Source organism: Caloenas nicobarica, chromosome 2, assembly GCF_036013445.1.
Source record: "Caloenas nicobarica isolate bCalNic1 chromosome 2, bCalNic1.hap1, whole genome shotgun sequence".
NCBI lineage: Eukaryota > Metazoa > Chordata > Aves > Columbiformes > Columbidae > Caloenas > Caloenas nicobarica.
The window spans coordinates 83,705,300-83,725,426 of NC_088246.1; the positions used below are offsets into that span (position 1 = coordinate 83,705,300).

At 35.7% G+C, this 20,127-nt stretch overlaps 1 protein-coding gene across 2 annotated transcripts in view; it reads left to right on the forward strand.

The window, feature by feature from the left end:
* CDH12 (cadherin 12) overlaps window positions 1-20,127 on the forward strand; it is a 165,458-nt gene that overhangs the window by 18,366 nt on the left and 126,965 nt on the right. For both annotated transcript variants that reach the window (XM_065630209.1, XM_065630210.1), the window contains exon 2: window positions 17,421-17,715. In XM_065630209.1, coding sequence (XP_065486281.1) covers window positions 17,421-17,715 — 295 coding nt within the window. The remainder of the gene's footprint in view (window positions 1-17,420; window positions 17,716-20,127) is intronic.

Here is a 20,127-nt window from a genome sequence, read left to right on the forward strand (position 1 = left end):
CAAAAATGAATTTTTCAAGATAAAAATTTTGGTGTGAGAAAAGGGTAAAAGTGGTTATAAAGAACTGAAGTAATGTCATTTTCTAAATATTGGTTTATGCTCTTAACAGTACTTTTATTCCTATGAAGGCCAGTACATTCTCCTGGATATGTGCTCATGAAAATATTAAACTACAAAAATTAATATTTCAAAACTTTTTATATATGAAAGAGATGAGAAAGAACGCATACATTATTCACAATCTGTGATAGAGAAATCCTGTATGTAGAATGCAGTCTAAAATGCCATCTGTTTTTTCCTTTAAGATTCTCATAAAATCTGTATTTTTATAATACTTGGCTATGTAAAATTCATTTGCCCTCTCTTTTAGAAACATTCACTAGCTGTTTTGTAACATCCATTAGTAATGCATATGATTTACACACGTTTGATCATATTCTTTTTTTTTGTTCTTCTTTTGTCTTTTTTCTCTTTTATGTCTCATCAGGAAAAGAACTACTCTAAAACATGCATATGGAAAACATGTGGATGTATGTTTGTATGTGTAAAATCAAAAGCTGGGGAAATTTCATTTGATTATTTACTTTTGTGCTGATAAGTTATCCAAATTTTCTTCTCATGAGTCCTCTGGTTCCATTGCTTTGACCTTTAGCTTTTTCATCCTTAAACTTTCATTGAACTGACCCAGTTTCATACAGACAGAGGACAAGTTTGTTTTAGTTGGTCTTTTCTGTCAAGATCATAATCTTTGCTCTTCTCCAGAATCAGCTGGTGTCGCTGGGATCGATCATTTCTTAGGTGTTCCCAGCTGAAGCTGTATAAAATTAGATTATTTGGCTTCACTTCTCCAATCTTTGTTTGGGTTTCTGTGGCTACAGCTGCTTTTCTGCTGGAAGGCAGCTAAGAGGTAGAGTACCGCCATTAAAGTCACTATATTTTCAATGAATTCTGTTTAAAAATTGTGCTATCGAGCTACTTTGTACCCTTCTATTTCTATGTCTGTTTCCCTGCCTTTAAGTAAGGCTGATAATGGCCTCTGTAAATTGATGTACAGTTATCATCTGTAGCTCTTATATGAAAGTAGGTATGTAGAACCTGAACACCATTAACTTTTCTGTGTCAATACCTGCAGGTCTTTGACAGGAAAAAGTGCTTTTCCTTCTATTTCATAGTAGGCAGTGCTGCTCAGCAAGGAAATGTAGGAGTTCTTGTGGACCATGTAGAGAAAGAGCTGCTATCTGCTGCCCTGGGGTAGCACGACACAGATACTTCTCCTGTGGAAGAGAGGTAGATGTAGCAGCAGGATCAGCCCACAAAATGAAGTCAAGAACACTGGGAGAACAAAGATTTATTTGTATTTTGGGAAATCATCTCGAAGCACTTTACAACCTTCCTTCAGTGATTCTGGTGCATCTGTGTTGCTGTGCTGACGAGGGATGTAGACGGATGTTAGAACACTGCGCTGCAGTCACGGGGAGAAATATCCTCCAGCTGAGATACGTCACTGCTCCTTTATAACCTCTTTATAGATAGATATGTATATCTTCTTAGCTGTGCTTTGTACAGCCCAGGCTGGTTGAAACAGCTATTTATCTGCCTGTCAAAGTCATGACATTCACAGATCACAGGCAAGTTGGGGAGCCACCGTATATATTTTTTTTCCATCATCCAAAAATGTTTCATGTTGCTCTCTCTTGAAAATGAAAACAGTGCCTTTTGAGAGCAAAATTATTTCAGTAGAGAGGGCTTGTATCAATTTTTTTTTTTTTTGAGCGGGAGGTTAATCGGCATTTCTGAGGTTCTTTCATATGTATGAACAAAATCTTTTATTTGTGGAATGAAGAGAGGTCTTCAGATTCTCCCATTGTTTTTTTCTTCTAAAATACAGATTCCATTTCACATTCATCTCACACTTAAGATTGACTTTGTGTAGGTTTTTCTTTACAATGGTGAAGATTAGAGTTTTTCCTGAAAAATAACAGTCCCAAGGAATCCCATATTCCATGGTCAGTTCCACAGTACTAATAATAAAGGAGTCACCCAAGCCCCAAAATTGTCACCTAAGGTCCACAGTACTAACATAGGTGACTGAAAAATAGATGCTTCAGGAAGCCAGAAATGCTACACTGCTATTACCTGCACCTGGTGTATCAAATTAGGAAGAAAGTAAATTACTGTTACTCCGGGTACCCGTTGTTCCAGTAATGAAAACTCCACTACTTAGAAGTACTGTTTAAAACAAAATAATGTTAAGATTATTTTTGTCTTATGGGAGACTGGTGTTATAATGGCTTGTTAATCATACTGGCTAAGCCCAGCCTAACGAGGTCATTAAGTTAAAGATCAAATTAGCAAAGAAATCTTGATGTATTTATGAATTTAAAAATCTTTAACAGGGATGTGTCACTAATTTTATTAATTTTAAAGTTATATTTATAGAAAATTTAGTATTCAGTTGAATTCTTACAGAAGAACATCATCCTGATAAGGCAGTGTGCTGAGACATAGTTTGTTCATGATTTCAGAACATGAAATTTTATTGTGACAGATGTTTGGCATCCCACAACACCAATTCATGCTTCCTGTAAATGTATCGTTAAAATGAAAAATATGCACTTTTAAGGCACAAATATAGTAAATCAAAAGCTCGTTTTTGCTTAAATATTTTCTTTTGTCTGTGCTAGGTGATTTTTCAAAGCATATTTTGCAGCACTCAAAACAAGCCCAGCTGGATGCCAGTGAGGGATGAATCTATTCTAAAAGCTTAAAAAGGCCCACCACAAGTGAATACAGTATTCTTTTCATACCCGTAAGCCAGCCTCTCAAAAGACTTAGTTTTAGAGTAAAGGATGTAGCTCTAAATTGGATCTCATAGCAGCTCAACAAGAATGGCTGTTTCCCAGTGCAGGTGTGGAAGGTGAGGGTAGGAGTGGGAAGCTCTGTGCATAAAGCCTTTTTCTGCTCTTATTGAGTCAAACTCCCATTGTTCCTTTAATAGAACAAGCTCTATGGGACATGTGGCTGGTACAAATAGATCTGTGCCCTGCTGTGGATATGGGTTTTGGAAGTTATGTGTTATCCCCTATATATAAATGTGCAATACTACAAGGTACAGCCTCGCATGTCTTTCCATGAGTGTCTTGCATGCTGTGTTTTCAGAAGCTGCACCTGCCATGTTCATATAGTGACACACTAGGATCATTGTCCAGGAGGCAGATTTTGCCTCCTGAATGAGATAGCATTGAGGCAAGCTATATTTTCCTAAAGAGCAATTGTCTTCAATTACTGTAAGCAATACTTACAAGAGAATGCTTTGTAAGGCAGTTTTCACTGCATTGAATCTATACAATACAATTCTACAGAAGATAAATCACCATCAGATATGCTTGAAAGAAATGGAATTTTCTAACAAAACATTGTTTTGAAAAGAAATATTTAAATACTCAATTTGTCAATAGAATTAGAAACACTAGTTTTCCACAGATTCAGTAGTTTTTATATCTAGAGTGTTTTTCCCTCAAAAAAAACGATGAGCAACAGAAATAACTACGGTTTTCTGCCTTACTCACTTTTGTCAAATTCGTTAGTCAATAAATGTAATTACCTGTTCATTCTTTGATTTCATTTAAGCAAAAGCACTCTGTTTATATATTACCTTCCTGAATGAATTTGATTCCTGAAGTAATTGACTTATTGTCCTATGTAAATTAGACTACATTACACTTTGTTGTTAAATTTAGTTCAATATATGGTGCAAATATTGCTAGAGTAAGAGTTTCATTAACAAACAGATACTAATTAGTTTAGGATTAAATGATCTAATTCTAAATAGATACCAGTGTTCTGTGATTGCGTTAACAAATATGTAATTTATATATATATGTCTTTCAGGTATAGTTAAAATTCATCTGTCACTAGACTGTATGTTTTCTTATGTGCCTTATTCACAGTACAGATTCCCTATTATTCTGTGAGCATAATATTTGTCAGAAAAAGGTAGAAATTTGTTCTTTATTATAAGTCATGTTTACATTGTCTTTTTAGAGAGGCACAAACATGTTTCTCAATCCTGGTTCTAAATTTGGAGCAAGTGTCATAAGATGATGAACTTGAGAGCTGCGTTCCAAATCCATGAAAACTTAAAGGCAGACAGAAAATGAAATAGATGATGTTTGATGCTTATAAGGTCTCCAGTCAATAAATTTATTATTATTTAATAGTTAAGTCTGGTCTTACATTCAAAAATAGCATGTGCAGATCATCTATCACACCAAAGGAATATTTTGAAGGAAATTTCTTCCTTTTGTGAATATGACTTCTTTGTTCATAATTAGCAGCTACTGCAAATCCAGGTGAATTTAGCTATCGATAGCTGCAATACTTGTCAGTGAAAGAAGCCTTACTTCTGTGACCATTAATAAATGGATAAAACCCCTCTCCCATAACAAGTAAGTCCTTTACCAGTAGAAGGATTTCACAATAATTTCTATCTAACTGAAGGTTTATTGTTAAAATTGCCATTATTTGATCAAGTTTATCCCATCTCTTAAATCTTGTGGCAATCAAATAGTATTATTTGGGGTTCTTGGGGGAGGCAGAGAGAGTGAGAAAGATATGGTGGGTGATTGCCACACAAGAAAATAAAATATTTCTGTTGTTTCCATTTTGAGATCTTCAGTTTGTTAAGACTTAAAAATGGAAAGAAAACTTACCCAAGTGTGTGAATTGAAACAAAAGAAAATGTTTACTCTTACTCTGCAGGAGAGTGTGCTGCTAGTACTTGCAAGGCTTTCACTATTATTGAATAAAATTGGAGACAATGGGAGTTTTGCCATCGACTTTCACGAGGCCAAGATTTAAGCTACATGGACACAATTAGGCTTCCCTGGAAACTGGAGAGATTTTTGCCCTTGTAAATTATTTTCCCCAGGACTTCTGGAAGAACTGTATGCTGAAGGATTAGGAATGAATTAACACCTCTGTTGTTTCACTGAGCAGCTCCATCAGGAAATGGGTGGAATATGAACTCAGCCAGACACAGCTCTTCTACCTCACTTCCTGTTTCTTCCTTCTTCCAAGGTCTCTGCAGCAATAACCTTGCTGCCCTCTGTCTCTGGGGTAAAATGACTCTTTGCTCGTCTCGTCCTTCTCCATTCCCAACAGCAGCAGCAGAGGTGGCTGTTCTTTCATCTCCTCAGTACAGAACATAAGTATAGCCACAGATATAGAAACCAGGGGTCTTACCGCAGCCATACAATCATTTCTGTTCTAAACTCTTCAATGTCTTTATCTATTATACTGTGTTCTCTGTGACTCCTAAGAACATTTTTCTTTACCCGTTAAAAATATGAGTAAATCTTGCAAATAAACACTATAGCTAGAATAAAATTTCATGTAAACTCAACACATTTTTTTAAAAAAACTGCATTGGGACAATCCAGCAGAGACAATCACAGTTCAGATTTATAATTAAACTGCTCCATTTGAGCAGAAATGATTTAGGCTTCAGCTGTGGAAGATATTTTTCTTTTCCTTGTTAGTACATAGGTGTGACATTTTTATTAAAAAGCAACCATATCAATATTCTTACACAGTGCAGATTAATGGTATGTGAAATATGAATGTATCCATAACTTATATATGCAGGATTTCTGTGATTTGATTCAGTTCTGCATAGTGCCATATAAATGCTGCTTGTTTAAAATAATTTAAGTCTGAAGAAGGAATTCTATCTGACACTTTGCCTGGGTCTTAAGAACCTACTTTTCTCCTATCCAAAGGCTGATTACCCCACAGGAAAGAGAAATTTACTTATTTTTGCAAAACTGCAAAAAAAAAAGTTCTGTAAGTCAAGCTAGAAGAAAATGCAAACTATGCAGTGTTGATTATATACTATTTGACTTGTTTTATTTGTGATACTCTCTAACTTAATAAGTTTTAACATAATGAATACCACCTCATATGCATTCTATTGAAATGACTGGTACTAGTCCTGAAGACCCTAATTGTATTCAATTGAGTAAAAAATTGTAGATATGACCCTTTTGCTAATTATTTCTAAAAGTCTGAAACTGGAAATAATGTTCAGATCCCTGCCAGCTATATCGATAAAGTTTTTCTAAGGGAGCTTGAAAGTAATACAGCCTTTTTCTCAAGTAGGTCTTCTCCCTCTGCCAGTATGCCCCAGCTTCCACCACTGATTTTAGTTGTCATTCTGAATAAAAAATGCTGTCATGTAGTACAGACCTAATGATGCAGGAGGTGACATGAAGCAGACCTGCAAGGCATATGCTCCTTAAACACTTTCATTCCTCTTCCTCCAGAGTGGCCACACTTACTCAGCAACCTCAAAAACATGTTTCTACTCCTTTTTCTGTAGTAGCGCTTCACTAATCTCATAATTTGTTGAACCTACTTACATTGAGGCCACAAAATTTTGTAAGCTGCTACTCTCCAGTTAAGTAATCATTGCTTGTATTTTATCAATTTCTTGTTGGTCTTTGAGACAAAGAATGATGATCAGACCAGAAACCAGCTTCAGCAAGTAGTTTTAGAAAGTAGAGGTATTTCTCTTAATTGCATTATTGTTTGAATTATACCTAGACCTCAATCAGTGTTGCAGAAAGTTTGTCTCAACACTGTAGCAAATGCACAGCAAGTTACAGTTTCGTACACAAAGAACATTAATCTGAAACCATTTTGAATGTTTCAGCAAAATGAAGGAAATATGTACAACACAACCATTTCCTGTGGTTCTTTTGGAACCTGAGGAAAATCAACAGTTGCTGAGCAAAAAGGCAATTTCATTAACACAGCCTTTAACAATATTGTTCTGAGGATATCTTGTATCTGGAAGATGGTTCATGTGTCTGTGCTTTCTTGGAACTTAAACATCTGGGCACAGAAATAGTCTTTCAGCTTCTCTGCTGTACCTTCTAGTCCTGTATCTCACACATTTTAAGCGTTATTGATTTATGACTACCTTTTATTTTGTGCCTTGGTGTGCTTGTTTGCCTGGGTTTTTGGGCCGACTTAAGACAAAAAGATTAAACATTCAGAAGGTGTTCTGTTTCACTTATAAGGTTCTGTGTCTGTAAATGGTTTCAAACGATCCCTCTAATATAGGTGTTAAAATTAATAATTTCACCTCTGTGATAAAACTAAGACTTTTTTTTCTTATTTAAAAAAGAGAAGTGGTCAAATAGTTTATGATAGTATGCCTGGTCACAGTGATAGACAGGTTGAGGCAGAAACTTTCTACTCTGTCATTCCCTACCTGTTCTAGTGTATCATTATTAAACAAAATGAGACACTTTAACTGACAGTACCTAACTGCAAGTGTGATTTACAGAACAACTTTTTTGTGTTTAACGTAACATTAAATTTAAATACATGAGGAAGACAGTTTTTATGTTAATTTGCAATGTGGTCAGTGAATAAAAATATTTAAAATAACAACAACAATAACAACAATAAAAACAAGAAAAAAGTATAACGGGAAGGATCAAAATGAAGAATGTTTAATCAGCACTAACAGAATTGAATAGGCTTTTGCTCTAAACCCCCCCAAGATGAGACTGAAATTGAAGAGCATACTGATATAGATAAAAATGAAATAGCAGAAGATTTATTTACTACATAAAGTTCCAATCAATGTCAAATTAAGCCTAAGCTTTTATAATCGGTTTAGAATCTTTGACCTCTCCAAATGCAATGGACTTAAACTGATACTCTTTCATCAGCATATGTTTCCAACAATATGTTTACTAAAAAAGGAGGACAATCTACATCTTTAGTATTTGTTTTCACATTCTGACTACATGAACCTGTTTTTTAAATTATTATTATTTACGACAGAACTCTTGTGAAAAGTATTTAAAAGTTGTGTATTTATCAGTGATTTTTAAAAATAATATTATTATCATTTTTGGGTTACGCACACACAAAGTATTTCAGCATATGTAGGCCACTGGGTAACACCACAGGAGTCTATATGGCGATCTGGGTCCTTTCATGTCTCTGCAAGTTAGGGAATTGTGGCTTCCTAAAGTAGGGTAAACCTAGTTTAAGAAGTCTTATAGAATCATAGAATTGCTTGGGTTTCAAAAGACCTTTAAAATTATCAAGTCCAACCATTAACCTAGGTCTGCCAAATCTACCACTAAACTATTGCTTCTAGGAACTACACTGAGCCTTTGACCTTCCGGAGAAGCTATCTCTGGATATTTTGCAGATCTGAATCAGGGAGCCAGAGTCAGACTTGGGATTCGCTTTGTGTATGAGCAGGTGCACCCTTTCTGTGACTATGAAGGTCAACTAACCCCTAACGACAGTTTTAGGTGTTAATGACTGATTAACAGTAGGACATAACTGGCTTCATGACTACTATGCCTTTATTTCCTCTCCTAGTTGCAATTGTGGTGTGGAAGTGGATGCTGCTCCACAACTACTGTCCCTCATACAGGTTGCTGCCTCCTTAGAAGAACAACTCCAGCAAGAAGCCTGATTTTTCCATAATTAATTTCAGAACAGCCAGGCTTAGAAAAGCTAGCTATAAAGTTGCTTTAACTAGATGGGACAGTATGATACAAAGAAGTTCAAGGGAATTCAATTAGCTCCAGACATTTGGAGTGGAGAAGCGAATGCCACCAAGGGAAGGAATGTGAAGCTGCTCAGAGCTGTGATCTCTTCCAGCTGTGGATATCATTCCATAGCCCCTATTTGCCATGGTGGCCATCAACAGGCAGCTGTCTTTTGTCTGTCCCTTCAGAAGCAGAATGTCAGACAGTGCACTGTATCACATATTCATAGCTATGGCACATTTGTAGCTAATCCTGCAGCCAACACAAAGGCATTCCCACTGGCATCAGTGGGGCAATTCCCTTGAGAGGAAAAAAGTGGTCATGCAACTGAGCAGAAGTAGCTGTAGCTTCCATGGGAAATTAAATCTCAAGAAAATAAACGCCCATAATGTCATAATCCATTATTAGATGAGAAGAGGAATCTCATATATGGATCATGTTGGAGCTGGTATTCAAATGTGTTCTCTGATGCTAATGGTATTTTCCATGTAAAGCCCAATTAATGAACATATAAAGAATAATGAAAATGAACTATTATTTTATACCTTGTAGCTGAAGACACCTATAGAGTATAATTCTACAGAAAATGGATCACATTCACACACTTGAAAAAAATAGTTTTTGTCATTTCTCTTCACAAGCACAAACACCTCATTTTAAACAGAAAATATCTAACCTTGCCAACAGCTTAATTTCTGTGACACTTTGCAATATGAAGTTCTCACTTGTTCTCAACTTTTTAACAACAGTTATCTGGTGATCTTCAGAGAGACTATATTCATAAATATTACCAGGTAGTCATTAGAAATTATAAACTCTAATAGGTGTCTTACAAATTTTCTTATAGATATAACGTGTTTCATGTAAAGGCTTCCTAAGTCTCTAGTATGTATTTTTATTATATTTATTCAGACAGCATAATTCATACTTTCGTGCATTGATATTTTATATATGTTGTACAAGGTATACAGCAGGGAACATAATGCAAAATAATATATTACTGTCAGTATGTGGCATCCAGAGAGCTGCAGGTCTTTTGATATTCTTATACTGATTCCTATTTCAAAAAGAAAATACTACATTTGTCTATACTACCTAAAAAGAGCACCACTCCTCTATAGTTAATATTTTCATTCATTACAGAAATGCTATTGTATATTCTGCAGATCTTGCACAATTAAATAGCAAGAATTTAGAATTTTATTGTAATGTTGTCTTCGTTTAGTTTTCAGAATTAAAAAACAAGTATTGCCTTGAGAAGGATTACAAGTATCTGCTGCTGAAGCTGGTGATGATTTTTCCCCAGACCCCTGTTTGTGGCACATTCCCTTCCCTCATTTCTTAATTTCAGACATCAACATTATGTTCCCACTAAGCCACTGGGACTCCAGCCAGGCACTGGTACAGAGGAAGTGCCAGTGCTTTCATGGGTGTAAATCAAACCAGCTCCACTGGTGCCAACTGAAATGCATTCATTTGTGACATGTCATATCTTGCACGGACTTTGTTGAACTATAAGATAGTTTACCATAGATTTCAAGTGCACAGCAGTGAAAAGAAAGGGCCATCTCTATGCATGAGGATATATGGAACAGCCTCACCTTTCCGATCTGATGCATTAAGAAGTTTGGATCGCGAAGATTTCAGATTCAATCCCTTCTTCTGTTCCTGTTAAATACTTTGAAAAAATCTGAAATTATAAAAATTTAATAAGATGCTGAAATCATTTTCCACTGAGCTGTCATCAGTAGCTGCATGCTTATTGTAGCTGATATTACTTCAGCAGGATGTATAGAATTGCACTGGAGAAAGAAGAAATTGGAAGCTGATAAATTTCCCCACATTTTGTCTTCTCTTGTTGTTCAATGGGCAATACTGGAGTTTGTTGTTGGAACCTGTGATTATGTTGTTACTTTACCATGGTAATAACTAAAGGCCTCAGCAGATTCATGGTCCCACCAGCTGCTATCATTTTGCAGAACATTTCTCTCAAACAGAATTCAGCATAACTGTGGACTTAAACCTGTCAACATACACAAACATAACACATTGTAACATGGAGTTATATGAGTTCAGTAAGAATAATTTAATGAAAAAATGACTTCCAATATGGTTTCTTGCATTAAAGTTTAAGAGATAAGACCAGGACACAGAGTGTTTCTATATGCATCAACTCCAGATGAAATAGTGACGTAAAAGTCAACGTCAGAAATGTATGCAACTTGTAACTTACATAACTACTTGTATAATCATGTTATAATGTGATATTATTTATAGATTTTTTTAATTCTTGCAATATTTTACTAGTGCAAATTTTTTTCATTTAGCATTTTTTTCTGTATATGGACAATTGCATTTCATGAAGGAAAAATATATTTATTTTGAAATGTGCTTTTGCAACTGTTATTGTCAAATTCTGCATTCAACAAAAATATTCTTGTTGAGCAGAATTAGAAAAATAACAATCCCTGACTTGTCAAGTCAGCGATGTTGATAGGGGTGAGGATTCATTTGAACTGACCAGGTCAGGTACTGGTTTTATTCCTTACTAATGGCTTATTTGCCATCATATTACTAACTGGCAACCACATTCATTGTTGGAAAAGTCTGATCTGATTTAATATGCTTAAACTAAATCCCCATGGCAGAAGAGATAATGTTTTATTTAATTGGATAATGGGTGTTTTAATTTAAATAAAGCTCAGCTTTATTTGCCAAACAGGAATAATTAAAAAAAGAGTAGAAAGCTTTTTATGTAATTCCTCTTAAATAAGAAAGTATTCTAATCTAATTTGGACAGTGTACAGAACATACTTCAAAATGCAGAACCATGTTGTCTTCTACCATTTTTATAAAAATTAAACAGAAGAATGACAATTCTTGGAAGTAGGTATTTTACTAAACATAGAAAGACAAAGAAATACATTCCTAAGAAAATTAGTCATGATGATAAGATATGCACGGCTTGCTAGGTCAAATATATTTTTTTTATTCCTGGTTTATTTATATGTATATATAAATACTCATATATATACACACCCTTTAATTGACATTTTTAACTATTGCTTAAAATTCTCATAGCACTGAGAAAGCCTAATCAGAGATGAGGGTCTCTTGTAAAAGCTCTGTACAAAGCTAGTACAAAGATACCGCTTCCTATTGCAAATGATTTTCAGTCTTAAAGGAAACAAACGCATCTTTTCCAAATAACCTTTAAAAACATCATTCTTTTGGGGTTTTTTTTTGTTCATCTTTCTTTTACATCATCATTTTGTGGTTGGACTTGATATTAAAGCTCTTTTCCAACCAAAATGATTCTATGGTTCTATTATTTTAGTTCCTGCTATTTCCATACACCTATTTTGCAGATTGTCGTTCATCTGACTCATTTTGTAGTATTGTCCTAACTGCTCCCAATACAAGCTTTAGTCTATAGTCTTGCCTGATTAATGGATGTTAACTCACTGTTCAGATGATGCCCCAGGTAATCCAAACTTTTTGGATCAAGAAACATTTTCACTGAATGTGTTGTAAGCAGATTTTGCCTTGCCCCTGAACGTCCTCTGAAGGTGGGGGAAGGGCAGTGATGAAGAAGGGAGGAAAGAAAAAACTACTTTATTGGATTTAATTAGCAGCAGGTGCATTATTGTTTTTATTACTCGATTTCCTGAATTAAAGTATCTGACATGCTCCCTGCCCTCTTTTATCTCAGAAAAATTTTTAATTTATTTGTACTTTTAGAGAGGGAAAATTCTCCACATCTATATAAAAGCAGTACATTGGAATGTAATTATCAGTTTTTAAAAGGAACTATGAAATCTGTGTAGACCATAGAGTTCTTGCCAATACAAAATATGTGTGGAATAAGTATCTTTTTAAAGGGCAATGTTCCAAATAGAAAGTCTTCTAAAGTCATTAGTATCAAATGTTTCTCTAGGCTCATTTGCACCCTCCTTTCCTGTAGTGGTTATCCCTGTTCCAACACACAGATTTTTGCAGTAGAGGATTTCTAAAATAGCTCTGCTTGCATCTATGCTTTCCATACAACAATGACCTTTTTTCCTGTCCTCAGTTCAGAACGTCATTCTGTGTTTGCAGTCTTAGCTAATACTGGACTTAAGCAACTATTTTGAATCCTTGAACAATTTTGTGTTGTGCACCTTATCCAAAAAAGGGCAGTGGGAGGACCTGGTGGCAACAGTGCAAATTGAGATACTTGGGAGTAGATACAGACAGAGGAAATAATAGAATAAGGTCCTAAAATATATTGCATAATGAAAAATGATAACTAGTACTGTTCCGCATGCAAGAAAGGGTTAATATCTTGGAACACTGAGCAGTACTTTCAGTCTAGATGTGCACTGCAGTATAGCATTTAAATTGGTCTACTAGCAATAAATAAATTGAACACTGAAAATTTTTTCAGCCTGTGAAACTGGCAATGGAATAAGACCTGGAAACTCTGGAGTATATCACAGTGTGAATATATCAATTTATGGATGCTAAACATTTCTGGACATTTAAAATTTTTTAGACACATAGAGTCACAGAATGGTTAGGGTTGGAAGGGATCTCTGGAGATCATCTAGTCTAACTGTCCTCTTTTCTCTACCTTTTAAAAATTATTATGGTATATGGATAGGAAATTCAGAAAGGGAACAAGTCAATTCATAAAACAACTCTTCAGTGTCTGTATTGCTGTGAAATTAGGATCATAGCAATCCTAGTGAATGTCATAAGCCCTGTTCCTATATCCTCTTGGAAGGTACAGTGCTTCATTGAAGGCTAGAATATCTTGTGATTTGTTAAGATGCTTTTGCTGATGATTTCTTTACCTATGTCTGTGAATTTACAAATTTAACTTTCCAAATAATTGTAAGTTTATTAATGCAAGTCATTGAAGCATTTAAGAAAGGAGAACATGAACACCTGAGGATCAGATGCACAGTATACTGAGGAGCAAATCAGCACCAAGGAACAAATACTTCTGATCCATGCTATTGTTATGTTGAATTTAGGTAGGAGTGTACATCAGTTCTTGAAGTACATTAGCGAATGCATTTCTTGATCTTTCATGTGGTTTCATATGTAATATCCAATAATTTGTGCAGGGGTATGAATTCTTGAGGTGACACAAAGTTTAAAACACTGAGTTATTGAAGAAGTAAGGTCTTAATTTATTGCTAAAATATGAATGATATTGCTTGTTAGGAATTGGACATAATGCCTGAAGAACTGAACAAATAATTTCTCCCAGATGTGCCTGTAGTGAGTTGTTACCAACTTTTTCATCCTCTCGGAAGCAATCTAGCTTTCAGCTAGTTATAGGCCAAAGCAGATTGCTAGATCACATGGACTTGTAGATTTACTCAGTCTGGTATCTGGTATTGGATATGATTCAAGAACGCAGTCATAGTTTCTGCACGGATTTATGCAACGTATTTCACAATATTTTCCATCTTATTCATACTTGATTTTTTTGTCAGTCACTTCATTTACCATATGTATTATTGTTTGCACTCATTAGCAAGAATTATGGGATGATATGTCTTTATCTGCCATCACAGAAAAATGTTCATGATTTTTTGCACTAGCAGAGTTTGCTGCAAGAAATCATTAATTTTATACTTGGGGCAGATTTGCCTGAAGATCTGACACTAAACTCTGTGTTACTTTAGTGAGAATAACAACACAGATTGGAGCAAAAGTAGAAATGAATCCCATGCATTTTCAAACCTTTTTGCATTTTTAATATTCAGGATTTACAGAGAAATACATAACAGTAAGAAACATCCAAGCGAATACAATCATTTGTACCACCCAGTTGCAGTAAATTCAAGTAATTCTGAAAAGTAAACACATTGTGGGGGAGGAGTAGGTAAGATTTGGGCACTTGTTCTCTTGCCCTGTAGTTTTGCTCAAATAATAGAAGAGAAAGAACTAAAAAATAAATACAAACAAGGAGAAATGGGATACAAAAGCAAAACCACTGCTGGACACAGTGTCAGAAAAACTAGTCTCTCACAAATCTTCTGTATGCTTTTCAGCACAAAAAATGTCTTCTTTTCCAGTGCAATACTGCTTGTAATACATAAATCAGAAACACACTAGAAAGCACTTATTCTTTAGCCTAAACTGCTTTCTGGAAAATTTCAGGCATTGAAAGTCAGGATTATTTTTTTAGCGTTGTGCAAGTCCAGCCGATGCTAGTTCCTCTCTCTCTGTCCTTCCATCTGAATCTCAGTATTGCATTATTGTTGGAGAATTTAGTTCATTTTAAATTAAATCAATAGGCTATTCCCCTACAGTAATTAGACACTTTTAAATGTTGAATTGCCCCACAAATTGCATAGGTCAATGTGGGTTACAAATAAGCATGCATTTGTGTATTGTCCAGCAATGTCATCTAAAAAGCCTATATCAAAATCAGCAGATTAGCATGATTTGATGAATAAATACAATGTGACAGATCCCAGATAATCCAAAGCGATATAACTCTGCTTAAATCAATGGAATGGTTCCTAGGTTATATGAGCTGAATGCTATTTGTGAAGCACAGTAAACACATCTATAATTGTAGAATTGCTAATGTCGCCAGTCATAGAGCTTTTTTGCTCCAAGACGTTTGAAAAAAAAACCAACTATGCTTGTGCTTGTCTTTGTATTTCACTCTTCCTTTCTCTTAGGAACAATTGTTTTGCTTTTTTCTTGTTATACTTTTTACCTTTTTCCCCTACTAGGGAAAGCGACTATAATTATTTCTCTCTAGTATAATCCAAGTGCTTGGATAACACATGCAATGCAGCCTGATTGTGTTACTAGTTCAACGTAAACCCTTCAGCAGACAATCAGAAAGAGACTCAACTATCACAGCTTTAGTGCCAAATCTGATGACAGGAGATGGGAGTAGAAACAATATTCTTGGCACCCTTCCCTGTTTACAAATCCCTGCTTCAAACCCACATTCTTTTCTTCTGTGATGCTCTTACTTCCCGGAGTATGGAACAAGGTAAACTTCACAGTAAAGCCCAGACATATTTTATTTAATACAGGGACACAAGTAAGAAAATGGTTTGGTTCCCTCTATAAAGTTCTAACATTTTTTCTTTGAGCTTTCTGATATTTTTTTTTTTTTCCACTCCGTGTGTGTCTGTAAGCCTCTATATGATAATGGAAGGAAAATACCAAATTTTAACTGAGCAAGATATAATGGAAGAGCAAGAAGCTTGTGAGCCACTTAAATAAAAATGAGGAAAAAATATACATTAATTATCTCAGGCTGCATTATCTTTTCATTTTGCAAGGAAGAAAATATTAAACACCTCAGGAGGAAAAGAACTGACTTCCTCTGAATCTTTCCACAGTGAACCAGTGCTCAAGAAGCAAAATGGTTTACTTCAAACTGGAGAGATAATTTAAAATTGCATGCAGGGGGCAGCTAGATGAAAGATCAGAATCTAGTATATTCACTGAGCAGGAATGACAAGATGAAAAAGTAGACAAAGAAGAGGCTATGTTCATGTTCTCTCTGTCCCACAAACCATGACCTCTTCCACAGACACAAGGACCTATTTTCAATTTCAAGGCAATAGCTATAAATGTCAATAATTGCCTTTACCTCTTTTTCTGTAGCTTTGCTTCTTGCCCCATTACCAAAACCATTTAGTTTCTCAGTAATTCATTTTCTACATAATCTTCTTTCATGTCCCATGTTCCCTCTATTGTGTTTCACCTTGGGCAGTACATCATGTAAATAAAGCCTATATCCATAATCGCTTTACTATACCGCTTAAGGGAATTCACTCTTGAAAACTCCATTCCAGTCTGTGTCCATTATAGTAGATCTCTTCAGTCCTCATTAGATGGGACAAGCGGGCAAATATTTTAAAAGCTATTTCAGTATCAGTGATGTAACCTTGAGTATCTATTCAAAACTTCTTGATGTATTTAAAGGATGAGCATGAAACAGATAAAAGCACCAGACTGTATTTCAATTTCAAAAAATCCAGTATTTGAAATGTTTAAGGCCACCTTATCATAGTATAGACACTGATTAAATGGACAAAAATGTCCAAGAACTTGTATTCAAGTATTTTTTTTCAAATTAGAAATAGAAATGTAACATATTAATAGCCTGGAAAATGTGAATATTGGTATTTAAGGCAGAAATAATTGAGGTAAGGCTGAAATGATGGAGTTCTATACTCTTCTAATGAGCAAGAGAACTCCTAGCTTCATGCTATCAGCAATGTGACTGTCTCAGAAAGGACAGAAACAAATGATCAAATATTTGTGTAAAAGGTAGTATTTTTAGTTCAGTTTAGCCTTTACTGTAATTAAGAGGTGTATATTGTCTTTTTTAAACCAGGTTTGTCTTTGAGTTTGAGATTCCATCAAGCTCTTGTGTGTGAAATGAAAATTAGATACTTCCCTTCTACTTCTCTGTAAGCCAAATGCCTGTGAAAACTTTTGACACTCTCTCCTGTTTGTTCAATGTGGCTATTGGTGGTTTTCCATCCTTGGTCTTAAATTTCAGTTTGTAACAAATCCAAATCCCTATTTCATTGCAGTTTTGGTAGCGAACAGTATTCATGGGAGAAAGCAGGTCGAATTTTGAAATGCTATCTGTGCTGGGTACTAGATGGATGTAATAATAGTAGATAGCATGCCACCCACACCTTTCCATGCACTTAATGGAATCAATTAAGGACTTAGGAAATTGGTTCCTCTAATGCCTTTTATTACATAAGAGAAAAAATAATAATAATAATTGCCTTCCAGCCTAGAAAATGCCATTAATGTTATTTTCTTCTTTTTTTTCTTCTTTGTGTTCTCAAGCTTCATTCTGACTTGGACAAGGGAGTTGGCACTGTTAAATATACCCTTTCAGGAGATGGTGCCGGCACGGTTTTTACCATTGATGAAACCACAGGAGACATTCATGCCATAAGGAGCCTAGATCGAGAAGAAAAACCTTTCTACACACTCCGGGCTCAGGCTGTGGATGTCGACACCAAAAAGCCACTAGAGCCTGAATCAGAGTTCATCATCAAAGTGCAGGATATTAATGACAATGAGCCAAAGTTCCTGGATGGGCCTTATGCTGCCAGTGTCCCAGAAATGTCTCCAGTGGGTGAGTAAGAAACTTTGATCTCTGGATAACTAATTGCATATTACTTAATTGTTCAGTGAGCATTTCCTGCTGATGAAAGAAGTAGAAGGCTGAAATGAAAATATAACTTCTAAAACTTATTACTAGAAATGTTTCACTCTGTGCTCAGAAATATATAGATTACATTTTTGTTTTAGCTTTATTTCTTGATTTAGAAACTCATTCTCCTGTGAAATGAGTGCCTGTCACTTTAAGTCACTGAGGACAAGAGGAGAAAAAAGAAAGATATTCAAGGCAGGTATAGGAAGATCCAGGGGTACCGTGTACCCTCAAAACCTGTTATTTCACATGGTGAAGTGCATTTCCCTCTCTTCCTAGTTTACGTTGACTGCTGTGCAGATTTAGGTGGTACAACAGCATCTTGCTATTTACTGTTCTTGTTTTGTGGCTGTCAAACTCCTACAGCACTTGCGTGCTTTGTCCAAATCCTGCTGCATTGTGTGTGCTGAAAGGAATGATTGCCCTCACCTTGCTCTCCACAATTCAAGAACAGGAGTCTGAGCGGCTCAGCAAGACTGGCTCAAGGTGTCAAAAATCTAATGGTCAAGAAAATATTGAGTCCATTGGATTTTTAAGTCAAAAAAAAAAAGAGAGTAGACTGACTGGAAACTTGGTAGGTTTTCTAAAAGCTAGTGTACAGTGGAGAAAATAATTTTCTCTCCAAAGAAAGGTGGACTGTAGTAAGGATAGTGAGGCACCAGAATAGGTTTTTGTTTGAAGAATACTCACAACATGGTAGAAATTTGCTGGGAAAGACATAAAGAGCATCCTGTTTTGGAGCAGGAGAATAGACCAAATTGTCCCTTTGGGTCTCCGCCTGACGGCTGATTCTGCAGTGATCCTGAGCAGCATATTTGCAACACAAGCACACTGCTTGTGTCCTGCTGCCAGATGGCACTTGGGGCTTCCCTGCGGGCACCAGGAATTAATTCATTCTGGGCTAGGAGGCCTTTAAGTTCCCATTACTAGTTTCAGCTTCTTGCTGTTTTCTCTCCTAAGCTGTCTTTTCCCAGTACTTCACAAACCAGTATTAGTCATTTAATACTCTCTATGGTTGCTAACAGTTTTGGAATTTTTATAACTTTGAAATGTGCAGGGGGATCCTGTTGCCCTTTCAGCTATGCAGCTCAGATTGTGATTGAAAGACAATCTGGGAGGCAACTAGCTATCTACACAAGTTTGTCTATGGAATTAATGAGGCAACAGCTTAAATTTTGTGATAAAGAATGGTTGAACGTAATAAGATGTGATATGGGTAGGCATGTAGAGATGATCTCATACAAGTGCAGAGACAAGTCCACTATAGTCACCCATAGAGGTGCATCTGTAGATTCACTATATATGTGCAGTACTGTGTTTGCCCCTATAGAGATGCCTATTAATATTATGGTTATATTATTTATAGGTGAAAAACATTTGTTATATTTTCAAGTCTATTTCTGTGGCAAGTTCAGAATAAAATTTTCTCACAACTGAATGTATGGTTAGTTGTTAAATTGGTTTTAAGACTTGATCAGAGAGAAATGAGCAAAATCATAATGAATAATACTATTTACACAGTGGAATGCAGTGCATACATTTATCCTCTCTGTTGCTCTCTCTCTGCCTTCTTATTTTCTTGAATATGTGTGTGCAGAAGCAGACAAAATGCTAAGAGTGGTTTTATTTCATGGAAAACTCTCTTCAAGGTGTGCTATGCATTATGGTTTTTACATTGACTGAGAGTTGCATGACTATATGAGATGCAACTGAGTAAGCTGTGTAATGCATAGAGCATTTTAAAAGAAATGGTTTTCCATTTATTCTCCTTTGGAAAAGCAGCATCAGATGCCATGGCAAAAATGCATCCTCTTGATCTTCACTTTATTCAGTTACATTCACTACCTTTAGAAGATTTGTTCATAACATTTTTTATTTTCCTCTATAAGAAAAATGAAAGATGGATGAAAATTGATCAGAAAAGAGAAGGCAAGGAAATCATGCCCTAAGTGGCAGCCTAAACACCAATTAGTGGTTACTAAAGCAGATAACAATTTTTGCTGTTGGGTTGTCTTGCAGCAAAAATATCCAGAAATGCCTTCTGCTGCTTGTGATGTGCCAGGAGATTGCATCTTTTCTGATGTAGGTCTCTCCACTCTTTTGCTCTTTATTTTCTGTGATTTTGCTGGCTTTTGGAAGTGCAGGTTCCTCAGAGGATCTAAAACTACTGATCCCTATCATCAGTACCGTTTAGTTGCACCTATAGAGATGCCTAGACCTACCACTGCCTAAGGCTGACATTGAAAATCACTTCGATTTTTTAGATGGCACAGTATATAGCTGTCATGGCTTAGGCAAAACACATGATAAACTCTTCTTGTCATTTATTTTTTT